We start from the raw sequence: 24,488 nt of genomic DNA on the forward strand, positions 1-24,488 counted from the left end.
GATAGCAAATGGAAAATCCAGCTTCTTAATGGTTCAAAATCATGGTTGATGGATTTAAAACTACAGGACAAATTGTTACACATTTTAAAGGCTTTCTGGACCTCAGCTATTTAGGTGTCTAAACACTGAACTGTGATCCACTGATCTAACACCAGAGAAAATGGTAATTAAAAGGAAAGGGTAAGATTTCTTCAGTCTGGTGTTTTCTGCTTGGTTCTTCCCACAACTTGTGTTTTCAACAGCCCATTACTTTACCTATGTCAATACTCCACTGAGACAGAAATTATCATCTGATAAACACGTTTAGAAACATATTCGTTAACCTGCAGACATGCTGTGCAGCGAGTCCTTAAAGATTTTCAGGTAAAGTAAAAAGTAAGCATCGTTACTTTTGTTGCAGAGATGCCTGAGAGAGACTGCTCCCTACTACCGGTTCCTACACTTTAACAGGGGAAAGAAGGCCTAGCTTTCTAAGTGCTCTTGGTAAAAACCTAATATGGCTTAGAAGCAGCAATATGTATCATCTTACCATCAAACACTTTTTTCCAGACAAGCAACACTTAAAATTTTCAGAAGTCTGTAGCAATATGGAGAAGGCACAAAAAAATACTAGTCACTTTGTAACGAAAGTGACAACTGACTAAAGACACAGAAACATTATGACGGCAGCTATACCTACTTCTAAATCATGGCTATCCAAAGGACAATAAGCTTTCTATCCAAAGGACAATAAGCTTTCTACTCATCCACCTAGTGAAGCTGGACATTTAGTCCTTACTAGCTTTGGACTGATCAGGCCTTTCCTTTCAAGGAGGAGATAGTATGTTCTCAATATTGCCCTTGCAATACTGCCCTTTCAGTGGTAATGGTACTCTAAATTCTTCAGATACCTTGACTCATTCCAGCAGAAAGTCACACTGAAGTCTTTTTTTTGCCTATTGTGAGTCTTAAAATCCAAGAGCCAAGTCATCCCCTCCCACACAAACACCTGTGGGAGTATAAAAGGCCTCTCAAATCCATGATAATTTCAATAGTTTTCTGCAGGGAGTGAGGGGGATAAAGGTGAGTTCTACAATCACATGAAATGAAAGAGAAGTACAGTGGTACTACTACTGAGGCAGAAACCCAGCAACCAGCTCTAATAAGCCAGTGCTTCAAAACAATAGTGCTACGTGCTTTCTGAACTAGCTTTGACAGCAAGATAAATCCTATCATGTGCTGTGTTGTCTTTGTGCTGTTGCCTAGACTCCACATCTTTGCTGCTGGGGGGAAAACTCATTCAAGCACTGAATCAGGAATCCATCCTTTCTTGGCGGAGACCTTAAGGACATACTTGTGGTCCCACTGAGTTTAAGTGATACTTAAAACATATGCTTCAAGTTAAGCAAGCGCTTCCAAGCTTTACTCATGGGACAAAGGAGCTTCAGCCCACGCTTAACTATTTTCTTGACCTGGGAGCTTGGACGTTCTCATACCTGTGACCTCCATCCCAGTGGCCGTATGCAACATCTTCATCCTGGAATCTGACTTGCACTACTAATGAGTATATAGCTGTAGTGGTCTACAAGGTTACTGCTCCTGCTGTTTGCTATCAGCTCAGCGCCAGAGGTTTCTGCCCTGTAATAGAGTCAGATGATTCAGTTCACGTCAAACATAGGAAATATGTGAAACAAGAGGCAGGCACTTAGAAATCTAAGAGACTACTGCTTTTTAGCGCGTTCCTATCAACCAGATAAAGGTTTAGACTGCACCTTTCCACTTCTGCAATTCCATGGAATTGGTTTGGAAAGCTCTCAATCTATATTTCTCTCTTAATCTACATCCAAGTTTCCTGCAAAATTACTCTTTAAAAAAAAACGTAGATATACCTCAGTCACTTACGGAGAAGCCAGACAGCAATTTTACCTATGCAAAACTCAATCAATTTCACATTTGTCATATTAGAGTGCAAGAGGTTTTTTTTTTTTTTTTATTTGAGACGTTGCAGAGCTTTCTTACGATACGCATTGATGGGGTTTCCGGTAGCAGGCTTTCAAAAATAATTAGAGTGATGAATCATAATCAGGAAGAAATGGCTCTTACATCTATTAAGACAGTTATTTAAAAAAATGTTTTGATGAATCATGCAAAAGTGCTCACAAACAGCATTACACTTTTTCATCAATATATTTCTTGTTTTTCCTAAGTCTTAAGAAAAGAGCTGATGCTTTTAACACTTGAATTGAAAAAATATTTACAGCAGACATGATAAACGCTACACTGCAATTCAGACTGGCAAAACGGTGCTGTTTCTCTGCTTTGCCATTCACAAACCTCGCTGAGAGTTTCAAATCTGTTCTGTAAGCTCCCAATTTGGAAGTGCTCAGTCCTGGATCTTCAGTATGCTTCTTTTTTCCAAATCATTCATTTCCTTCAGTATAAGGGCAACGTTGTATCTCAGTTCTTGAAACTTTGCAACAGGCACCTGAAATGAAAGATTCATTTTAGAAAACAATGAAACACGTTAAAAACATTGTTTAAGGTGTGCCTATGGACAGGGATCATCCCTCAGTGTCAGCGTAATCTCTCTCAAAAGTTTTTTAGACTTTAGGCAAAGGATTTGAAGTAAATAAAATTCAGTTAATTCAGCTAAACCATCTTTGACCCCTGGGGTGGAAAGAGGAGGAGCTCAGGAAAAAGATCAATTCTGTCAATAGTGAAACACTGTTCCCAAGGAGTTACGTTTGTACATTGCAAAACCAAGTCATCTCACTTCTCCAACAGGCCACAAGTTTGAAAGCACAGCATGAAAAAAAAAAAAAAAAAAAGAGTGGACAAAGGAAAGGAATCAATGGAATCATTTGTTTAAGGAGCTCAAAGGATTTGTTATGACTTTTCCTTTCAAGTGTGTGGTCATGCAATAAAAGCAAGAATACAGTGCAAGAGGTGAGTTACAATTTTTTCAAGAGGAGTTTTGCTGCAGAAAATGGGAGATGTATGCTAGTGATCTATTGCTCTAGAGAACATACCAAAATGCACAAGAGAATTTCTTTCATAAATAACAGGGCACAGGAGAAATAGGAGAGCAAGCTCCCCAAACCAGTAAACAAAAGGAAGAATGAAGTGACAGGAAACTCTTGTGCAAAGTGTGGTGCTGAGAAGCACTGCGGCTTTTTAAAGCTAGCAGTGATACTTGGTAGAGACAAGTATGAAATTCGGCGATTCTTCCAATAGTGCAAAGGTAATGAGTTCTCACTGTGTGACCAAAGAAGGGAAGCTGTGTCACTCCACATAAACAGGAGTTTTTAAATGACCAGGAAGAGAATGAAGTTGGAGAACCCAAGAGGATTACACTATAATAGTCAGTTAGGAGAGTATGTGAAACTTTGCTACTGCTTACAAGCCACTCATTTACGTCAGGTCATTTGAACTTTGTTTTACTGTAAGTCAGGAAAAGTTTCTTTAGGATTTCATAAACTGGAGCTGCTATGACCTCCACAAAACCTCTTCTGTTTCCCAACTGTTAAAAGCCGCAAAGTTGTTTCCAATTTCATGCAAGCTATGTTCAGTTTGCTTGCCTATGCCTGTGCTGCAGAGCAAACAGGAGTTTTAGAAAGCAGAGCTGTGGACCACATACTTTGAAGTAAAGGGAGTTGGTTAAACGTGCTTAATCAGATGGTTCCTTTGCAGATTCTGTAACTGGGTTGTTAAACCCTGGACAAGCCAACTGAGAAAGACACGTTTGTATGGTAAGAAGCTCCTAACTAGCCTGCTTTTGACCAGCTTTGCTTCCTGAAGTTCTAAAAAAATAAATCACTTCCTATTAGAGCAGCTGTTAAATAACAGCTACTAGAAAATGTGACTAGGTGAACGGAAGCAGTAAATGAAGGTGCTTCAGAGGTGGTCTGCATGTAGAAGCGTGGCAGGTTTTCTGTGCTTAATACTGTAACATCAGGTATGGAACAATTCTACTGGATTACACGTTGCATTTTCTTTAATGTCTAATGCGAGGAAGGAATTACTCTGGAACGTAAACCAAAGGCTGCTGTGGTAAAGGAAGAGAGTCTTGGATTGGAAGGAGAGAAAAAGATACCCTGGAACATCATGGAGGCTACAGAAACCTCTAGCAAATCCTAGACATACTGCTTGTCCAAATGCACAGGAGAAAAGAATCAACCCTCAAAGCACGAGGGAGACTATCGGGGAAGAGACTCAGCAGCAACCTCAGGAGCAAAGAGGACAGAGCACGACTCTACATAGCTGCCATAGCTACCAGAAATAAGATGACCAGGAATCCTTTCATGAGGAAAATAGATTTGTTAGTAAAAAGCTCTTCTCTCTCAGTAAACGAAATACATTACCTAGACACTGAAGGTAGAATATTTAGATTAACCATATGAGACACATTTTCAATTGTGCAAGTAATTAACATTTGCAGCAATTTATTAAGGGTTATGACTAGATTATCTATCACTGGCAATTTTAAGTCAAGGTTTGATGTTTATCTGAAAGATACACTGCAGCTGACTTACTGTAACATGAGTTGCTTCAGGGAAATCCAGTGGCTTGTATTATACAGGGAATCTGGCTGGGTGATGGCCAGGGTCCCTTCTGGCTTCATAACGTACGAATGAAAGGGGAGTTCCTATTGCTAAGTAATAGCAGGTACATCTTGTACACTAGGGTTTAGGATCTCAGTCATATCAAACTCTTGAAGAGTCTCAAAACCCAGTACAAAAATGTTAAATCTAAGAAAGTATTTTGTTTTGTGAAGTATGAAATAAGTTGGGTGGTCTTCAGTTTTTAAAAAGATTGAAACTTTTTTGCTACTATTCATTTTTATTTTAAAACAGTGAAATAAACATCTGTCCAAATCTACAAGCATGTCTCAGCTTAGAGACCTGAAAGCAATCATTTGCCACTGCCCTTGTTTTCCATTAGGAAAAAGGGGCAAGGTTCAGTAGGTAAAGTCAGGGCTTGAGATTTGTGGACCTTGCCTTTCAGACCCAATTCTGTCACTAACTTCTGTCAAACCTTGACTCCTTATCCCTTTAAAGCACTTTGAGCTAGGCAGCTAAAAAGGGCCATCCAAGAGCTAATTATTGTTGCTTTGACATGAGAGGACAGAACTCTACCTAAAAAGCAGCTATGGGACATTCTCATTTTACATGAGAAGGGAAAACTGAGGTAGTCACAACATAGTAAAAGTTATAGCGACAAGGCTATAGCTAAGATGAGGTGAAGCCAGTGTGAGAGAGGACCTCCTGAAAACAGACCAGAAGCCTGAACTGAAACAACAGAAATCACAGAGCTGACTTTAAGATAATGCCTCCACAAAGGAGACTCCCCATTCCTTACTCTGCTCCCCAAAACACTTGTGACTAACACAGGGAATACTGGACAGGCTAACCTGTATCCAAGTTAACAGAAACATTAGATGAGTATCAGAAGTGAATGCTGCATAAGCACATGGCTGACAAGGAATTAACGTAGGCCATGCAGCAACACGGGGTGAAATTCATGAAGCAATAAGTGCTGTTTAGTAACAAGTGTGTTTCACCACTCAAAAGTACGAGACAGAATTTCTTGCAAACGCTTGAAGTGAAAGAGCTTCCCAACATCAGCTTACAGAACTGGATCAGTGTGGTAAAACAGCGCAGAAGCACCATCCATCAAAAACATTGGCTTAGCTAACCAATTTACTCTCCCAAGTCTATACTAACGTCCAAGCCAGAGGGGAGCAGTGGAACGTATACTTGTTTTTACACTGAAGGAACAAACGGCAATGAAAGAAATATTACCAAATTCCTCTTACACTGAGGTGAAAATTTTCAAACTAAATCATCAAATCCAAAATACTTAACCTATACACACACACATGCTGCCCTGCCACCCTCTCCCCAAAGTTATGTTTACAGCTTGGTCACAGCCAGAAAGATTCTGACTTTCTGAACACTCAGACTATTTGGGTGCATTTCCTTTTGAAATGCTGCATGATTGGCAGGAGCAGAGGAGGCAATGCTTTGGGTATAAAAATCTGGTTACATTGTAGTTACTCTCTCCACACACACCTGATTTTATACAAAAATCTATCTTCAGATTTATTATATGTTAGAATCAACTTCCCCATTACTCTGACTTGCCAATGTGAGTATTTTTTTGTGTGCCAACTAGCAGAGCATAAAAGATCCAGCATACAGAAGCCCCACCTCCATCTTTGGAATTGATTATACTAGATTTAATCTTCTTTGTTGCAACAAATACATAAACAGGACTTCCTAAGATGCTTCTATGTCTCAGACACAAATTCAAGCTTGCGCACTATTCTGTGAGCCTCAATATATCTCCCAATTTGCAAATGGCACATCCAAAACAAAAGAGGGCTCGAGTTCAAGATTAATTCAACTAAACACTTCTGTCAAATGATACAGACGTGGTGAGGTGTAAGAATCAGAGTGTCATTTATACGAGAACATTACCATGAAAAGACTATTTAACGCACAGACTATGGTTTTGCATTTAAACTGGATACAATACGTTTTCTTATCTTGCCACCTAGTCCTGGTTAAAACCTGGTTTTACAAGATTAATTGTGGCTAACTGCTAAGACAGAAAAGAGGCCTTAGGCTTATCTACACTGATCATAAATTTACATTCGGTTTCATAAATTAGACTACTGAGTAAAAGGCTAATGTGATAACAACTTCAAAGAGAAGACAGCTTTATACAGGAAAAATGATGTTGCTGCAACTCAGAATTGTAAATGCTAAGGAAAGTGACTGGACAAACGGACAGCAGGCATTTATTAATGCACAAGTTTCAAAGCAAAGGAGATCAGCTTTTCAAAGGTTAAGAGGCATGGTCAGGTTACAGAAATACAAAATCCGCTCTCTGTGCAGAAATACAAAATCCGCTCTCTGTGGATCGGGCAAAAATTGTACCCATAGTCATTATTTCACTTGGAAGAGACTCACTGGAGTGTGGGGGGAGAGGCAAAAGATTAATGGACTTTCCTTTACCATTGCAAGCCTGAGAAGCCAAATGGATGGAACAGTCTACTAAGTGCTGTTAAAACCTTCTGAGAGCATATCTGGGCACAGGCACAGACCAGGTGACAGAGCAACATTAGTGCAGCGCACAAATGCGTATGCTGGCATGGGTACCCTTTGCAGTCTAGCCAGTCCCATGCTGCTCTGCAGAGCACAGGCTAATTTACTCTTTGCCTACTCTGAAGACACAGACTTCTTTTGACAGTCTCCTACCATGCTTCTGCCAAATGTGGCTCGGATATCAGTTATGTGAGAGTAATCCACCATCTGATTTGCAATTCCCTTTTGGTCAGAAATGCATAAAAACTCATAAAAAAGCATCATGTTCTTTTCCCTTACGATATATACACTACAAAACTAAAAATGCTGCAATACTCATTGCTGTTTCAAAATCTGCATTGTCAGTAAACAGGCTATGTTAAAAAAAAAAAAGATCAAACAGCATAAGTTCTCCATGTGACATACACATTTTAAAATTGTTCATAACAGAATTATCTTCTGGACTTATGGTCTTAAATTAGCCCTGTTAGTTAACAGGACATACTGTACATATCTGAATGAAAGGAAACTACAGCTGAAGACTATGGTTGCTTGCATATGATACTTTGAACCAAAACACAGGCTTATCCTAAAGAGGTACACTAACTGTAGGAGGAACACTGGTCGGGTACAGAAATCCTGTTTACAGCCAGATCTTCGGCATCCAGGTGTAAGCAGCAGCAAAGAGCTGATCTAAGAGAGCCACATGGCTTGTCAGTTCTCCATAATTCTGCATGTACTGGCCAGGCTCAGCAACACATTGTTGCTGCTGAGTAGCTCCAGCAAAGGGTCCTCTCTTCACAGACTTAAAAGCAAAAACCAGCAACCAGCCAGCCAAGACTAAGAGTTGACATTACATACCAGGAAACAAAGTCCCAGCCTAAACCAATAAAGAAGATGCGGTAGTTTTTATTTTCTTAAGTGAAACTCACTGTGCTGTTAATTTGAAATCCATGGCATCATTTAAGTTCCATGGAATCCCTCAAACAGGACTTGCATGCTGTTCAGAACTGGACCCTTCACACAGGAGAGAATTCAATCTCTTCTGTGAAATGACAGCCTAAACATTTTGCAGTGTAGCACGGAAATTATGCCTTCCTCAACAGCTGTCTTCTTGTGAAACATTGTAACAGTAAAATCAATCTACTTCTTTCAGCCCACAGCCCTTTGGTGCTTCCTCCAGACTGCTACTAATAAATGAACTGAAGCCAAAATTTTTAAAGACTCCAAATGTAATGCCTGTTGTGCACTGAACTCCTGTATGCACCACCAGGTTATTTATAGAACAAATAGCATTCCTTTTCAAAGGTTAAAAATATAGACGAGTTTATGCCATTTTCTGGCAAGCCATTATGTACCGCATCATAAATACTGCCACTGACTAATTTTGAGGTAAAAAGCATAGATGTTTTTTACTTTCTAGCAGCAAGGTTTGTACTGAAGAGAAAGACAATAAAACTACCTCCGCCACAGAAGAGAACATTGTTAGGTAGGAGGTTTAGTAGTGCATCATACGTTATTTAAACTACCCTGGTAATTCTCCTGCTATCAAAAGCCATCATCAGGTCTGAAGGTTAAAGTCGGTAACAAATTTAATCAAATTTGTCAGATTTAATCAAATCAGACTTTATGGAACAGCGATTAATATTCTTCTAACAAATGAGGTTTCAACAAAACATGCCTAGGAACAAGATATGAAATTATTTTGGTTGGCATTTGGTTATATATTGTGTGTGGCTACACTGAACATGGAGTATTCCAAAGCAAACCAACCAATGATAATGCATTGTTTACAAAAGCTTTAACATTTTAGATAGTAATTCAACTTTCTAAAAAGAACATCAAGTGGTTTCTTTTTATTTATGACAGCAATCAGACTTACTTCAAAGCGATGAGCTGTCCCATCTGAAAGCTTCAGCAGCATTAAAATGGATGGTTGAAGGGCACGGGCCAATGAACTGAAATTAGTTACATTATTAGTGTTACAACAACATATATCGGCAATGTGATTAGTACAGTATTATGCATTAACAATTTAAGATGTTCATGTAGGCTTTACACAGAACATATGAATAATTTCATTTATATAGTCATGTATCTGGCTAATTAGGAGACTCGGGGGGGGGGGGGGGGGGGAGGGAGGCGGACACAGAAGTCCTGTCCAATTTACCTCAGTACTGAGACTAAAAAGAATCTTTTATTGTTTAATAATTGCAGGCTTAAGAACATTTTCATTGTGGATAACAATCAATTTAGTGGAACTGTGGTAGGAATGAGAGCTGACCAAGTACAGTACTACTGGCAGTAAAAATAATGCATGCTGTTTTCCTATGCAGTTTACCTTGTTGCATTAGCCCTTCCCATCCCTTCATGCTCTCAACTGTCACTTCAGTTGGGGAATAAAGCTCTTCCAGACTTCATCCTAAATTTGTACACTGCTATTTTATTTGATGACCCAAAGAGGGGAAATGAGTCATTCTTGTGCAGCTTCCGTCAACGGATGCTGGCAAAGCCTGCTCAGGTACTGACAGGCATTAGAGCCGGAAGCCGTACCTCTTCTCAGAGGCTGCTGCTGGATGATAAACAAGAATTCCCAGGGGGAGGTTGGTTGGAAAGGAGTATAAGAGGAAGGAAAATAGAAAAGGAAAATGCACCGTTCCTGTGTTGCTTGGAAAGTGAATCATAGGATTCGTGTGCAGCTCGCAGGCTTTGTGCCTAAGGACGTTTATCTGTACATTTTGCTCTCTTATAGGTAAAGATTTTTCTGCATAGCGATACTCATGTGGTGTTTATAGCACGGCTCATCTGTGAGTCAGTTGAACTTGTAGCTTGTGGCCATCACAATTTTCACTTAGGAGTTTCTTGCTTGGTTTCAGACAGACTATCCCCAATCCCTACGGGCATCTCAGCTGTAACGGTGATGAAACTGCACCTTCTCTTGTGTCCAGCTATTCAGGAACTCACTAAGTCACCCATGCTGACAATTTAAGCTACTGACAGATCCTGGCTCATCTTCCAATTTCTTTAATTCTGGTCAGTCTCGGTTAGACCTAGACAAAGACGAGGAACTGCAGAGATAACAGGCTTCTATTTCTTTATGGCTTATGGCTGTAGCCAAAGATCCACCTCCCAGCTGTCTCTGCTGCGGCAGATGGCAAAAAGCTGCCTGCTGCAGGGACAGACAGGATGATCACAAAGGCCTTTGCTCCTGTTTTATGAAAGAAACTAGGAGATAGATCAATGACTGATTCCATGGCTATGGCAATGGAAGGGTGCTGTTCTGAAACCTCTTTTTGTAGAGTCTACAGCAGACTAGGGTGATGAAAAGTCATTTTAGTTAGCACACGTGCAACATACAAATGATAGACTACGGGAAAAGCTGAATAGATGATTTCCCTCCCCTAGTGAAACCAAAACCTTGGCTGGCTGGCTAGTTGGCTGAGGCTCAATCCATCTAATTGCTTCCATCATCTAAGATGACTGAGCAAGTTGTATCAGCCCATCAAGTTTTAAACTGTTGAAAGAGGGACTCAAATTTGAGTGAAGTGTTCTAGCAGAGGTTTTAGAGATCAAAGCAAACAAGGGGCATAAAAATGTATCATTAGTAGAAGATGGAGACAGCAGCCAGTTGGCAAATCTGTGCAACAGCAGCAACCTTCTGTATATAAACTGACTTCTACACTACTTAAAAAATTCCCACTGTGTCTTACCATTTAATGTTGCATGCAAAACCCTAACTGCAAGATACATTTTAACACTGTTAATATTTTAAGCAACACAAGTCAGTTTAACCTTAGAAAAGCCTTTTCTGTGATCATGCAAGATTCCTTTCTTTACCTTGTGGATATGGCCACATCCACTCTCCATTTAAAGTCCTGGACACTTGGCAGCCTACTTCCTTGTGTCAGAGTTGTGCCTTCAGAAACAGGACGTCTACCAAGTAAATCAGAAATGGGAGATTAAAATGGAAATTCATACAATAAACTACAATCTAAAGAGAAAATAAGATTCCTCACAAACCTGCATGGAACTGATTTCTCTTCTACATCTATTCTCATTTGGAGAAGCTTGAAGGGGTGGAGATTTTGTATATTTAGGATTGTTGTGCTCAGATTACCTGTTTTTCCTATACTTAACTACGGTCCCTATTTAAAAAAAAAAAAAAAAAAAAAAAAGAGAGAGACGAAGCTACCCTGTGTAATTCCGGTAAACTGAGGCCACTATAGAGTTTAGTAAGAATCATTGTGGTGGCTGGCATATCCATTACTTCAATCCTAATGAAACTAGGATAAAAAGGGATCTTCATGCAAACCCAGCACAAACAGCAGGAAGAAGCAACTGTGAACAAAAGACGGATGACTCTCAAGTAAAAAAGTTGGAATAAGCTCACTGTGCTCCTTCAGCAGAAAGCACCTAGTATTAGCTAGCGGTAAAGTTCTAAATATAATGATATCAGAGCGTACTCTGAAGCATGTAGTAAAAAGTCACATAGTGGTTCTTGCTAAATGCAACATCTTTTACAAACAAAGTTCTTTATGTAATGTTCACTGCCAACCCCAGCATAACCTTTAAGATTTTTGTCTAGTCTAACATGTTATAAGCCAAGACCTTCACTGATTACTTGTATTGCAGCAAGAATCAGGCTCATCAAGCCTTAGTTTATTTCTATTAGGAAATGCGGTTGACAGTGATTAAACTTCAGATGCTTGACAGTCTTTAAAATTTTAATAGCATCTTAAGCTCCTGCTAAGTAAACAAGCCAAATCTGATACAAAGACATAACAGCCACCCCTTTTTAGGTATACATACAGAAATATCTTCAGAATGAGCTCACTCAACTGGTCCATTAGGGAGCTAGTCTAGACTTTGCGTTATTTACCATATAGATAGACAGGTACAGGTTTTTTTTTTGTTTGTTTTTGTTTATTTTAAAGTGCCCTGTGTCTCTGAAAGTTATTTACGGTACATTTCAAAGCTACTCCAGCTAAGGGCAGGATAAGAAATTGTACATCCTTTATCCATGGTGCTAGACGTAATCTAATTACAGACTTTACATCAGAAAGGAATCCTCTCTGAACAAATCAAGAACTGTAGGAATGATAGTCTAACATCCCTACTTAGGTTCTTGTGTGCAAGTTACCTGCTGCCTTTAGAAAATGCCCGGAAAGATTAACGATTTGATAAGGTACACAGAACTGACAGGCTAAGATCCTCCAATACCCTTGCATGCAATAGAGGGAAGAATTTATCCTTTTCTTCTTTGGAGAGTGGGGTGTCATAAATAACACACATTCCTAGTAGTATGGCAAAGGAATAAGCAGAGAAAATAGATCAGCTCATTCTTACTCACTGTTGACTACTAGATAGGAAGTAGGTCACCAAAGCTGGGTGCAACCATGAGAAGTGGGAGCCTAGAGTCATCATTATCAGGATTAAACAATAAGAATAGGCCTTTCCCTGAGTGATGAGTTGCTGCCAGGGTATTGCTCAACTTGGGGAATGTCTGAAAATAGCCACCCTGCTGCCACTTCCTTAAGTCATACTAACTTCCATCAATGGAAGATGGTCTGTTCAGTTCAGCACCAGCATTTTGGGGGAAGGAGAAGTAGAGAGAACAGAAGAATATTCTAGTTAGGGGTGGCGGGAAAGGACAGCAATGCCTGAGTACGGATGGAGTTTCTGAATTTTGTAAAGTTACGGAATTTCTGCGGCCAAACTGCAACACTTCAATTCTGGTCAGGACTAGACTTCAATACCATTCCTTCAGATAGGGTCAGGGCTTTTTCAGCTGAGTTTCAGCTTCTGTCAGTACCTCCCAGCCTGGACAGGATTGCAACTGGAACTGCAAGAATTCTATAAGGATGACAGAACGTGCATAGTGGCCAACATAGAGGGAGTTATACAGCCCATTAATCAAGTCCCTGACTTCTAATAGGAATAGGAGCAGAAGAGACTCAATGGGTCTTGTATCCAAAAGTAATAGAATATAATTATATTTGATAAATGCTCTTTGCCAACAGCCACAACACACTATCAGCACCTGTCATATTGCAGAATGCAGGACTTAAGAGTGAGTAAGGCAACACGGATCAGTTAGAGATGACGCAAGTTATACTTGGAGAAGGATGATACATCTGTGGACAAGAACAAGAATTCACCTACCAAAAGATGCAACAGAAGAGCAATTGAAAATGAAATATTAGAGAATTTGGTGCAGCAACTGACCTAACAAGATCAAAACTGAAGATAAATTCTGAATGGTTCCCTACACACGGGACAAGGTATACCTCACAGGGTGCTGAGCATAGAGAATGTATGAACTGGTAGGTGTCAAACTCTCTCAGATAGTACACAGAACTCACCTTCATGGTAGAAACTAAAGCTACACTATTTAAAACAATTGTAGCACATTTATTACAAGCTTTCAAGGAGGCAGAAATCATGACAATCCATTACGTTAATAAAAAAAAAAAGTTTTAATTTCCTGCAGTTATTTGATAGTGTCAATTTAGTAGTCTATATAGCTTGAAGGATCTGGAATTAGGGGGACACTGAAATGCAAATGTTACATTTCCAGCACTTCAGAACTGTTGTGTAATGAACAAAATGTGAAAAAAAAAAAAAAAAGGCCAGGAAAAGTATTAAAAAACCCTGAAATTGATTTTTCTAGGTTATCTAGCTCATACTGAATTTTTGATCAGATGCTAATACTTCTCTACCATCACAATCATATATATTTACAACTCAATAAGCATATGTATGATCCAGTGTTACATTTAAGATCGTAAAAGCAGATCGGTCTGGAAATCAACTCTGAGGTGCTTTTCTCTGTTCTCAAAACACAGAGCAAGATTACACTGGATAATCACAGCTTCTGAAATGAGAAGAAGCTAAATTTTCCTGCATCGTGATTTCACAGTAGAAAATAGACAATCATGCATACTTCAAGTGACATCTAAATTTATCTTCTTTCTCCACTGCAAACAATATTTTGCTTTGCAACTATGAATTTTGCATTCTTAACACCTATAATTCAAACAGAAGGGCGAAGAAAAGACAAGAAGGCTAAATTTATTGTTGTTACAAGAACCATTAGCTTTAAACCAAGATCCTAACCAAATAAATTTTTAATTTTGGTAGCATCATTCGGACCCTTGTGAGGGTAACCAAAACAGCTTGGCTATCATTATTGGGATTTCATGCAGAATATCCAGAGCAGTTCTAGGCTGGTGGTGCTATATGCTGAGTGACTTCAACTCTCAAGGAGGAAAGCTTTGCCTATACAAAAAGTTCAAGCAATTTCCACGTATAGAAGAAACTTAATACAGGTGAGCAGAGAACCATACAGAAAAAAGAAATCCCTAGAAGAGGCTGTTCAAAAAGTTCTTAATTTAGTACACCCTCTTGAGCTATTGAGGTATATTACTGGGTAAACGAATTCCAGCTAGCACAGCATTTCATATCTCATTTGTATTGTCAACTCACCCGGTATGAATTTGCAAGTCAATCATTAAGACATTAAGACTTGATGATTAAACACAACCTGAGAAAACTTCCAAGAACCATAGTGTATGTAGCTTGCCTCTCAACAAAGCAAGTCTTTCATTTTTGCTCCAACTTGCAATGGTAATGATAAAACACTTAATTCTGCAGGGCATTTTTCATTTGTAGGTATTGGTGCAACTAACAGAGGATACGAAACATTGGTATTTCCATCCTACACAAACGAGAACTGATGGAATTCAAATCAAAAATCTGTCTTGGTCAACCAAAGAAGGTTTTTATACTCACTGTACTGAAATCTGGAAAGTAACTGCTTGCCCCCCAGTTGTATGCACACCGATTGAAATTTGCAAGTCAATGAAAGAATCCAACAACAAACATCCCATCAGCCCAATTGTGGCTAACTCATTTGAAATCCATATAGCTTTTCGTATCGCGTATACATCCGGCATGCCTGAATTTGCAGTGTGACTTACAGTACGGACAAAATGAAATCATACTGAACAAAAGAAATCCAAACAGCATAGTGTTGCGGCTGAATTTTTACAGAAGCCAGGAATTTATTTTTTTATTTTTCTCTCTGCATAAAAGATAATCTTTTGTTGTATTCATAAAAATACTTGCTTACTTTAATACTACTGTTGGCTGATCACAGAAAAATTGAAAAACGGCAAGACAGCGACTTGCTGTGTATAATGGCCATCTTTTATGTTGAATCAAAATCCTGGGAAAATGTTGTACTCCTTAATTTAGAGAATTTTGTTGTTCCTTTAATAAGCCTGGAGTTTTGCTAGCACAGGTCTGTGCAACACTGCTGACTGCATATTGCATGAAACATGAAAATACTAACCTGTTACCAAAGACTATACTGGAAAAGTCCACGATGAAATCTTCTGGTATCCTTAAATAGAAGATCAACAATACAAAACAGTTCAGTGTTTTGTAACCACAAATATACGGCTTTAGCCACAAAAACTACCATAGAATGCAAAAAATGTCAGCATTTTCTATTTTCCCTTGCTTAAAATTGCCACCAGTTCTTCAGTAACCCCTTCAGTATTGATTCAGTCTAGGCTCTGTTCCACTCAGAGCGGCTCTACTACTTTTTTATATCAGGAACCTTAAGAGCTGCATTCCATCTTTCTTTCCTACCTAGGACAATCTTTTTTGTTAGAGCATACAGCTAATATGGCAAGAGAGTGTTTCAAAAGAACTCAATATTTGCCTAGCCTAACTCTTCTCTCAGTAAACTCAGGAGAAGTTTTATTGGTGGCTCTGCGAGCAGAAGTAGGCCAGCAATGCATGCTTTCAAAAATCCCAGCCTACACATTTCATTTCACTTTTACCTTGAAGTTTAATGAAAGGAGGACAAAATGAATTGCTCCCCAAAAGTGAAACCAGAGACCCTTGTGTAGCTGAGAGCGCTTCCAAAAGAATCATATCTAACACGGGGAGGACAAGCATAAATTTGATTGGAACCATGCACTGAGAGTTGGCTGAACAAACTAACTCGCATCCCATGCGCTTTTTGCCTCTCCACTACTTTACTATTCCTCTGATATTGTGGCTGCCTTATAAACAAGCTGTTGTTGATTTTCAGTTCAATATATCAGGCTGTGAACTGCAAAGACTGCAGAGTAAACAACATCCATTCAGCTGCCTTTGCCACAGGGACAGCAGCCTCCTGCAGAGAAGCAGGTTGGACAAGTGGGAGAAGTACCCACCTCAGTTGCCACTGCTAAATCCAGTGCTCATCAGGAATCAGTGCTCAAAGACATTACTCATCAGCGCCTTGAGATACACAGCAGTATATCAAAGAAATATCAAGTGAACAAGTTTGGATAAAACTGAATTCATATTAACCAGGTAGTTATCTGAGGCATACAGGGCAGTGAGAAGGAGGAACTAGACAGTGTTTTTTTGGCTGCATGCATCTTTCTCTCAGAAGGGACAAGACTCTAGTTCTGCAAACACTGCTTGTGCAAGCACACTACCCACCCCTGCAATGACCGAATATCCTCTTTATTTGGTGGAATAGTGGAGAAAGGGGGTTGTAATATGATTGTTATGGTAAGTATCACCGTGCTAGTTCAATTGTAAGGGCATGCATTACTAAAACAGAAGCACTAATGCCACCTTTAAGCTTGCATCGTTTTTGTTGTGTAATTAATGATTTGGTGGAAAAATCTGCTCCTGGCTCAAACAGCTTATACTAGACCGATCACAGGCTAAGCAGATCAGACTCAGAGCATTGTGGGGTACAGGCCCAAGCTACAGACGGTGATCAATTTTCAAAGGATTGTCTGAAAAAGAACATTCTGAAGAAGGGATTCAAAGGGCAAGGAAGAAGGTGTGGGGACATCCCAATCCCGTGTTACGGGCCTGAGCCATAAAGCTATTAAATATCCTGAGAAGGGAGGGAAAAGAGTGTACTCACAATTTAGAATGAATTTATTCTCACTAGCTCAGCCAGTCAGGGGGGAAAAAAAAAAAAAAGCTGAATTTGAGAGACTGCTACTATTTCTGCTGTCTGCTATGTGCCTGAAGAAAAAGAGTATGTTGTGACATGAGATGGCAACTCAGGGAAACCAGCAGTACTGATCTAATTAAAGAGAAGCGGGCATGTCTCCCAGCCTCTTTCTCCATTAGAACTAGAGACCAAGACCAGTTATATCACCAGGACACTGAGAACGATAAAACTTTGTAAGATAGGCCAATCTTTAGCTTCACTGAAGGGAACAGAACGCGGGAGAGGTGAAAACAAGTAATGTGGCTTAGACGTCAATCATCCTCTTCAAAAAAAAAAAAAAAGAAAAAGAAAAAGAAATAAGCAATTTTTCTCCCTTAAAATGCACAATGCCTGCCCAAACACTGGGTCCCAATCATGCTAACTGACTGTTGTTCAACCAACTCCATGTGTTCTTCATGCACATGATCACAGAAAGGCCCACAGGAGTCACTGCAGATGGGTAAGTAATTAGTAGGTGCTTTAAAAATGAGTAGGTGTTTCATTTCCAGACCTAAGTGTATTGGGAAACCTAGGAAATGACATTTCCCATAGGAGCCAAAGATGATAAAGATGCCGAAAAATTTACAGAAGTGCCACAACTTGAGAGCAGAATAAGCTATTTACTCTTCTAGAAGTTTAGCCACAGAGTGAGAGCGCTACTCACGGTGGGGGTGGGGTGGGAGGGACTGTCAGAGATGGAAGTTAGGGAGAGTCCAAACAACTTGTAAGAATCAAGTGAACGTACCAACAACGAGCAGCAAATAAAACATACAAGTCTGCAGAGAGCTCAAACACGCAGTTACCTGAACTATTGCTACTATATGCAGTCATGTTAACCAGAGCAAGACAGCGTGCATACTATTGCACTCAAGTTCTTCTGATCTAGGCTAAATCTATAAAAATCTATAAAAAGATCATCCAGACTGAACAACGTCTTCATATTTACATGAATAATCCATTAAAGGGAGAGAAAAACAAACAAACAAAAGAATACAAGAGTACGAGGCATTAAAACACGGTCAGATGACAAGGACAGAGGTCTGGGAGTCTGTACTTTTGGATACAGCCATTGTACACAGCCAGCCCTTCCAGCGGCTTGTGACACTCCTGTTAATCAGCCTTCTCCACTGTTCAACAGAGGAATATTCACCCACCCTCAGAGACCTTGGCATGGAGCTTTCACTATTCTTAATTACTCCTTAAGCACTCTGAACACATTCTGCGTACATCACAAAAAATCCAGCTCCCACTGGATCAAGAGAAATTCATCAGTTTCTCACTGACCTACTTTAACCTGGGTGTGAACTCTGCCGCGTGCCAGAGGAAGGAGCTTGCGTTCTAGCTCACAAGGCAAAGGAAAGGCCAAACTCCAGCAGCGAGCTGCAGACAAAATTGTCCCAGCAAGTAAGGGGCCTTTTACCATAGGCCCCAACTACACCTGGCACATCTGTCTAAATCTGCCCCTTCAATCTGCCTGTGGTTGCTTGGGATTGCTTATAACTTTGCAGAGTAATGTCCGAGGAGAAAGCCAATTTGCAGGCCAACACACAAACAAGGATGAAAAAAGACAGATTTAGAGACATATCTATCAATCTGTATCTCCTAGGTAGTAATCAAAATGCCAAGAATCTCAGGAAATTAACAAGTTTCTCTACAGAGCAAAACATCAGGTGCAGTTCTCATTCTCTCTTGTTATTACTGAACGTGAAAATAAGGGAAAAAAACCCATAAAGATTTTATCTGAAGAAGTATCTGATGTCTACCTTTTAGCACATGAACTTCTATTCAGAGATACTCTGAATAGGCCGATACAGATTTTGACTAAGTCTGTGTAACAAATGTTATGCCTTGTTGGCTAATTAGCACAAGAGATCATAGCTGAACAATGCAGTAGGATTTCACTAGTGTTATATCATTGGCCTTTCAAAGGAAAAAAAAAAAAAAGTAGGGCAGTTTCTTAGCTTCTGAAATGTTATCACTGTCTTACCAAACATGTTCAAAAACATTGCAGGATAAGGTGGGGGTGGCAGAGAGAAGGTCAGTCACATTTGCATTAACCTACATTATGGATTAAATTAGACTGATCTCCCCAGCATGTGAAATTTATTGCTCATGTTCGGTGCCAAATCGAGTCTTATACAACACCTGTTTTTTTTCCTCTAGCTTCACATGACATTTGGTAAGAGATGTATTACGTGTTATTTACATGTAATTTGTATACCAAGCTTGTTGTGCAAAAAAAAATTGATTTGGGGAAGTAGTTACATAAAAGCTATGAAAAACCAAACAAATTAAACAAACAGGCATACCTGAGCTCCTTTAGGTCTTCTTTAAAAACCTAAAAGGACAAGGAAAGTAAAATTTTACAGGCTGCAGTCTTGAAAGCTGATTTCTTATAAAGTGAATTAATAGTGGTTACTTGTTTGGTACCTCTCCCCAAAAGTTTTAGTCTCAAGCGCTAGCAGTTTTTGTTACATATTGAGAAGAATTTCCAGAAGTATGCAATCAAGTTGTGAGAAATTAACTTTAAAGTCCTAAATCTCTTGGTAGCTTTTAGTTTTAAAACCAGTGTCCCTGCCATTTCTTTTACGTAGCTATCCATAACACGTTCTTCTTTTAGAGCAATTATGTGACCTTATTCTTACATATGCTTTGCAGTAACTTGTTTCAACTATGAGAATAGAGAGGAAGTTGCAAAAGATAAGCTCTGAATACTAAAAGCATACTTTCACTATATCTGCTGCAACATGTGAGCTTTTCCATTATGCCTGGGTAAATATGAAAACAGTACCTTAAATAAGAGCAAGGTGCAAGAAGCTCAGAAGTGGTTCACTCGCATAAAAATAGAGTGAAACAAGAAAGCGTGTAAGGTAAAATAACATGAAAAGGAAAGAAAATAGGCATGAAGAAGGAATAAGGAGTTGGAAACAGCAGATGTATCCACATTCACAAAGAACATCGATATCACAACCAGAAATATCACTTTCTCCCAATTCCCACTATTGTTCTGCCCATAAGACCTTCCTTCCTCTATGACAAAAGTCTGAGGAAAAACAGACACACAAATGCGAGAAACTAAGCGTCAACAAAAGAAGTGGTAGGCGTAACACACAATTATAGTAGGAGAGAGTTGATGCCAGAGAAATAACATTTTGCAATGGTTTCTTTTGGAAGAAACCAGATTCAAGAGTGAAAACAAACACACACAGTAAACAAGATTCTGAAGCAGAAGACGACATGGAAACCTCTTTTCCATAGATTACCCTTCTGACAAGTTCACTGTAAAGCTATACAACATGAAAAATAATAATCTCTGGATTTCTAACAGTTTCTTCCACCTGCTTTAATTTGGAGTAACATTTTTGCGTGGAGCACCTCACCCTTGCAAATAGGGTTTAAATGGTAACTCATGACTGATGCAACTTTAACTTATCAAGGCCCGGAGTACTCTCAGAACTTACTTCTTGTTTGAAAGTTGATAAGGGGAGCCTCAAAGCTTCTCGGAGAAGGGTGTACATGCCAGAAATGAGGAAAGCAAGCTGCTCTTCTGAGAGATTAGTGCTTTCTCCAATGAGCTTGACAGATTCTTTGCAGTCTTTTCCTTCCAATGCATTCACAGTGACTGTAAATGAGAAACCAATGACAAATCCTCTCACAAAGGGGAAGACCTAGAGACTGTGAACATGAACATGCGTATGTCTATAATTGTACTTGACCTAGTATGTTTACATTTTCCCTGATATGAAACTGTCACTCCAGGTGTCTGCAAATACATCCAATCATTTACTATCAAAGGTCAGTCTCACAGCACTTTACCAAGAGAATTTAAATGGATTATGCTTTTGCATTGTAAAACTGAAGACGTTTTCACTGTGGAATTTGTTCTAGTGGGATACAGGAAAGAAGAGACAAAGTTTTTCATCATTCTTTAGTTTAAACTTGAGCTTGTATCAACACACTTGTTTACATCAGAAGTCTGCTTGCAGCTTAACTACACTTTCTGATACGCAGGATAAGAGAGGACTGAGACAATAAACAATTCAACACTGTTCTTCAATGTTTCACATATTAAATTTACATTGCAATGTCAGCAGTGACTAAACATTAAATGAGCAAGGAGGCAAAATTAAACCTTCGAGTCATGTAGTTTGCACAACTGCTGATGGTACAAGCTTTTGAAGGAAATGACTGTTAAGCCTTGTAGCAGTATCAGACACTTAACTGGTCTGGTTTTATCTCACACTGCAGCATCCAATTATTCTTCCTTCTTCCATTTACACGCTGTCTTATATACATTTCTTTTTGTTGTGTCAGCCTCTGTCCTGCAGTCTGATCAGCGTGAGCGGACTGCTGGAGCCACAGAAAGCCCCACTGTGGTAAAAAAAAAAAAAAAAAAAAGACTATCCACACGATCTCATTGCAGGATCATGGAATTGGATTAGTTGGTTACAATGTGACAGATTTACTGCTGGGAATTAAACATGAAAAGTTAAAAATGACTAGCAAGTATTATTGAAAGCAAAGTCTAAGAGATTAGCTTAATACTAAGGTTAAAAAATAGTTGTAATTGAATTCCTTTGGTATTAGGTGGGTTCCACTGACTACTATCTTCTATTTCTGGATAATTCTTCTTCCTTTTTCAAATTTTTAAATGCACATAAAATTCAGTGATGAGTGCTGGATCATTGATATGGCTGAATTCATCTGACACTACCCGCAAGGCAAGTTTGGCACAAGTTTTCCAGAATTTGTACATGATGCTAGTACCAAACTTTCCACGCTGTCTGAAGAAGGCTGTACCCTAAGAGCATGCAACCACCTTTGAGAAGAGGAGAAAGCCTCAATTTACTGGAAAAGTCAAACACAGATTTGCACTGAGGTCTGTCTGTCAGATTGTGCCCAGAGCAGGAAACAGGTTGCTGCCTACTTAAATACAGCTTTGATTTGTCTCTACCAAGAGCAGCATTTTGCTTACAGTTAGCTTACCAGATCGCTTTAGTAACAATATCTGTCTTCTTCCCATGACCAACCCTAAGAACTAGCTAAAAATCCGTATCTTCTTTTATAACCAACTTCTATTATCCCAGAATACAAGATTTTTTTACCCAGTATACCTCACAGAACTTAGAAATATCAGCTGTATAAGTACTGCTAAAAGTAAATCTGGGGAGGGAAGGGGAAATCAACTACCCAAAAATACCCTGTGAAGATCTAGCTGCTGGGTTGAGTTCTCCTTGTAGAAGGAAATATAAAGAAATCAGGCTTTAAAAATAACTTATTAGGTGATTTCATCACACCTAGGATAATATCAATGTATTAAAAAAACTCTTGTGAGGGAAGTGAAGTAAGCATTAGCTGAGCTCAGTTAAAGGAAGGAGCTACAGAAGTGCAAACATCCCTGCTCCTTTCCAAACCTGGTCCTCCAGGGCCTCCCCAGCACCTCCCTGCGGCTGGCCACTCGGCCTCTGGCCCAGGAGCAAGCCCCACCAACAAAGCTTCTAATGTCCCTAAGGAGCCAGCGGTCACAAACCTTTTGCTTGTAGTCTCAAACTTACACTTGCAGTTTAGCCGAGCCTGTAATAACACTGGCTGGATAACCCTGAGATTCTGGTACATGTAATTTTTATATGCTTAACACAGCAGGTATATGAAGCAGCACTTTTTATATTAGTTACTGTTCAGTGACAGTGTGACAGCAACCGTCTCAAAAAGACAACTGGGTGCAAGTTCCAGAGCAATTTAGATATAGTCTATTAAAATTCATCGTGTCTTCAAAGGCAACCGCCCTTCAAAGGAAAAACTGCTGTGTCCTGTGGGCTGTTTGCACTGGCTCTGGTGGAGACAGACTTGGTGAACTAATAGGGCAATGTTTACTTGCTCCAACTTCAGAAATTTTTGAAAGAAGTTTTAGGTATTTTTGAAAGACTGTTTGCTCCCCCTGCAGTACGAAGTGGGTATTGCACACTAAGTTTAGGTGATAATTTACACTGAAATTAAACCCATATGGGGTTTAGGAGATGATCAGACTTCCTGGCATTAATTAATAATAACTTCTTCACCTCCATTGCCCCTGCACTAGACTGTAAATATGGTTCTTTATATATATTTACTCCTTCCCCAAATGCCCTCATCTGTAGTTTTCTTACTCTCAATTACTGTAAAGAAATACTAGGTACATGGCTCCATTTCTGATCCTCTGCAGCAACACTTCTAAAGAGACATATATATATATATATATTTTTTTTTTTAAGAATTGTCAGCTATCAGATCCTTTGAATCCTTAGTGATTCAAATCCTGAAATTAAGTTAGCTGGAAGGACATGACCTAAGAGTTAGAGAGCTATGCCATGCTGAGGAGCAGTTGGCCTCACTGCAGCAGGCTGTCCTGCAAAGAACCAACCCCACCCTTTGATTATTCTATGATTATTTTGGAGACTGCAATTTACTCAAAGTGAACAACTGAAAGGCAATATGAAACAGTGATTCTGATTTAGGTAGTCAAAGGTGCCGTGAGAGAACCTCACCAGGCCTACCTTACCACAGGGGGAAGCCTCACAGATAAAACCAAGTCCTCACTTCAGCAGGTTCCCTTATTTTTTCCTGCACCTTATAAAAATGTACATAAGGCCCCAACTTTCCTATCACCTAAACAATCTGATAGGGACTCAACCACTGGCTCTAGGAGTGGGGGAAGGGAAAGAAGAGATTTCAGTAGTGCTCAATGTGAGATTTTGGGGCCATCCATAGCTGTTAGCATCCCATTCTCATGGATGTTAGAGGAACACAAAACATAACCGTGAAAAACCTTCATTTTATTCATTCCCCTGAACGCTAGCTTAGGTTTTCCTGAAGTAAAGGCCCTGGGAAAGGCCGCAGGCCTGTCTGCGGGCAGCAGGAAGCGGAGGAGAGAGGCCGCGGGCCCTCCTCCGCGCAGCTGGGCTCGCCCCCGCCCGACGAGAGGGTCCAAGGCTCCTCGGGGAGCCGCCCCGCCGCCTCCCCCGGCCTCGGCCGGGAAACCCCCGCCGGCCCTCTGGGGGAAAGCCGGCCGGCGGCCAACGGGGCTGCCAGGGTCCCCCGCCACCACAGAGGGCCCGGCGGGGCGGTCCTCGCCGCGGGGCTCCCGCGCAGGCCGCGGCCGGAGGGCAGGCGGCGCTCGGCCCCTACCTTTGAGGAGCCGCCGGAAGGTCTCCTTGTCCACCTCCCGCACGGCCCGGGCCATGGCCTCCACCTCGGCCGGCACCCGCGCCCCCAGGAAGCTGCCGCCGCCACCGCCGCTCTCGCCGTGCCCGTAGGCCACGGCCCTGCCCGCCGCCGCCATGGCGGCCTCGCCCCGCCCGCCGCTCAGGCGCGGCCGTTGCCGGGCACCGCGGGGCGGGCGGGAAGGGGGGCGGGGCGGGGCGAGCCGGGCG

The 24,488-nt window shown here is 40.4% G+C and overlaps 2 protein-coding genes across 5 annotated transcripts in view; both read right to left on the reverse strand.

The window, feature by feature from the left end:
• LONRF3 (LON peptidase N-terminal domain and ring finger 3) overlaps positions 1 to 2,450 on the reverse strand; it is a 28,722-nt gene extending 26,272 nt beyond the window's left edge. For all 3 annotated transcript variants that reach the window (XM_068957740.1, XM_068957737.1, XM_068957738.1), the window contains exons 1-2: positions 2,314 to 2,450; positions 1,476 to 1,617 (exon numbers count right to left, since the gene is read on the reverse strand). In XM_068957740.1, the coding sequence (XP_068813841.1) occupies positions 1,476 to 1,515 (40 nt within the window). In that variant the 5' untranslated portion in view covers positions 1,516 to 1,617; positions 2,314 to 2,450. The remainder of the gene's footprint in view (positions 1 to 1,475; positions 1,618 to 2,313) is intronic.
• Positions 2,361 to 24,454, reverse strand: COMMD5 (COMM domain containing 5). 2 transcript variants are annotated; one of them, XM_068957741.1, is made up of 7 exons: positions 24,244 to 24,454; positions 20,541 to 20,701; positions 19,389 to 19,417; positions 15,421 to 15,471; positions 10,905 to 11,000; positions 8,950 to 9,025; positions 2,361 to 2,464 (listed from the first exon to the last, which is right to left on the reverse strand). In XM_068957741.1, exons 1-7 carry the CDS (start codon positions 24,395 to 24,397, stop codon positions 2,363 to 2,365), a joined length of 669 nt encoding a protein of 222 aa, XP_068813842.1. In that variant the 5' UTR covers positions 24,398 to 24,454; the 3' UTR covers positions 2,361 to 2,362. The 2 variants fall into 2 exon arrangements, with proteins under 2 accessions (XP_068813842.1, XP_068813843.1); XM_068957742.1 differs by lacking the exon at positions 15,421 to 15,471 and having other exon boundaries at positions 24,244 to 24,422.
• Between the last annotated feature and the right edge of the window lie 34 nt (positions 24,455 to 24,488).

Source organism: Struthio camelus, chromosome 11, assembly GCF_040807025.1.
Source record: "Struthio camelus isolate bStrCam1 chromosome 11, bStrCam1.hap1, whole genome shotgun sequence".
Lineage (NCBI taxonomy): Eukaryota > Metazoa > Chordata > Aves > Struthioniformes > Struthionidae > Struthio > Struthio camelus.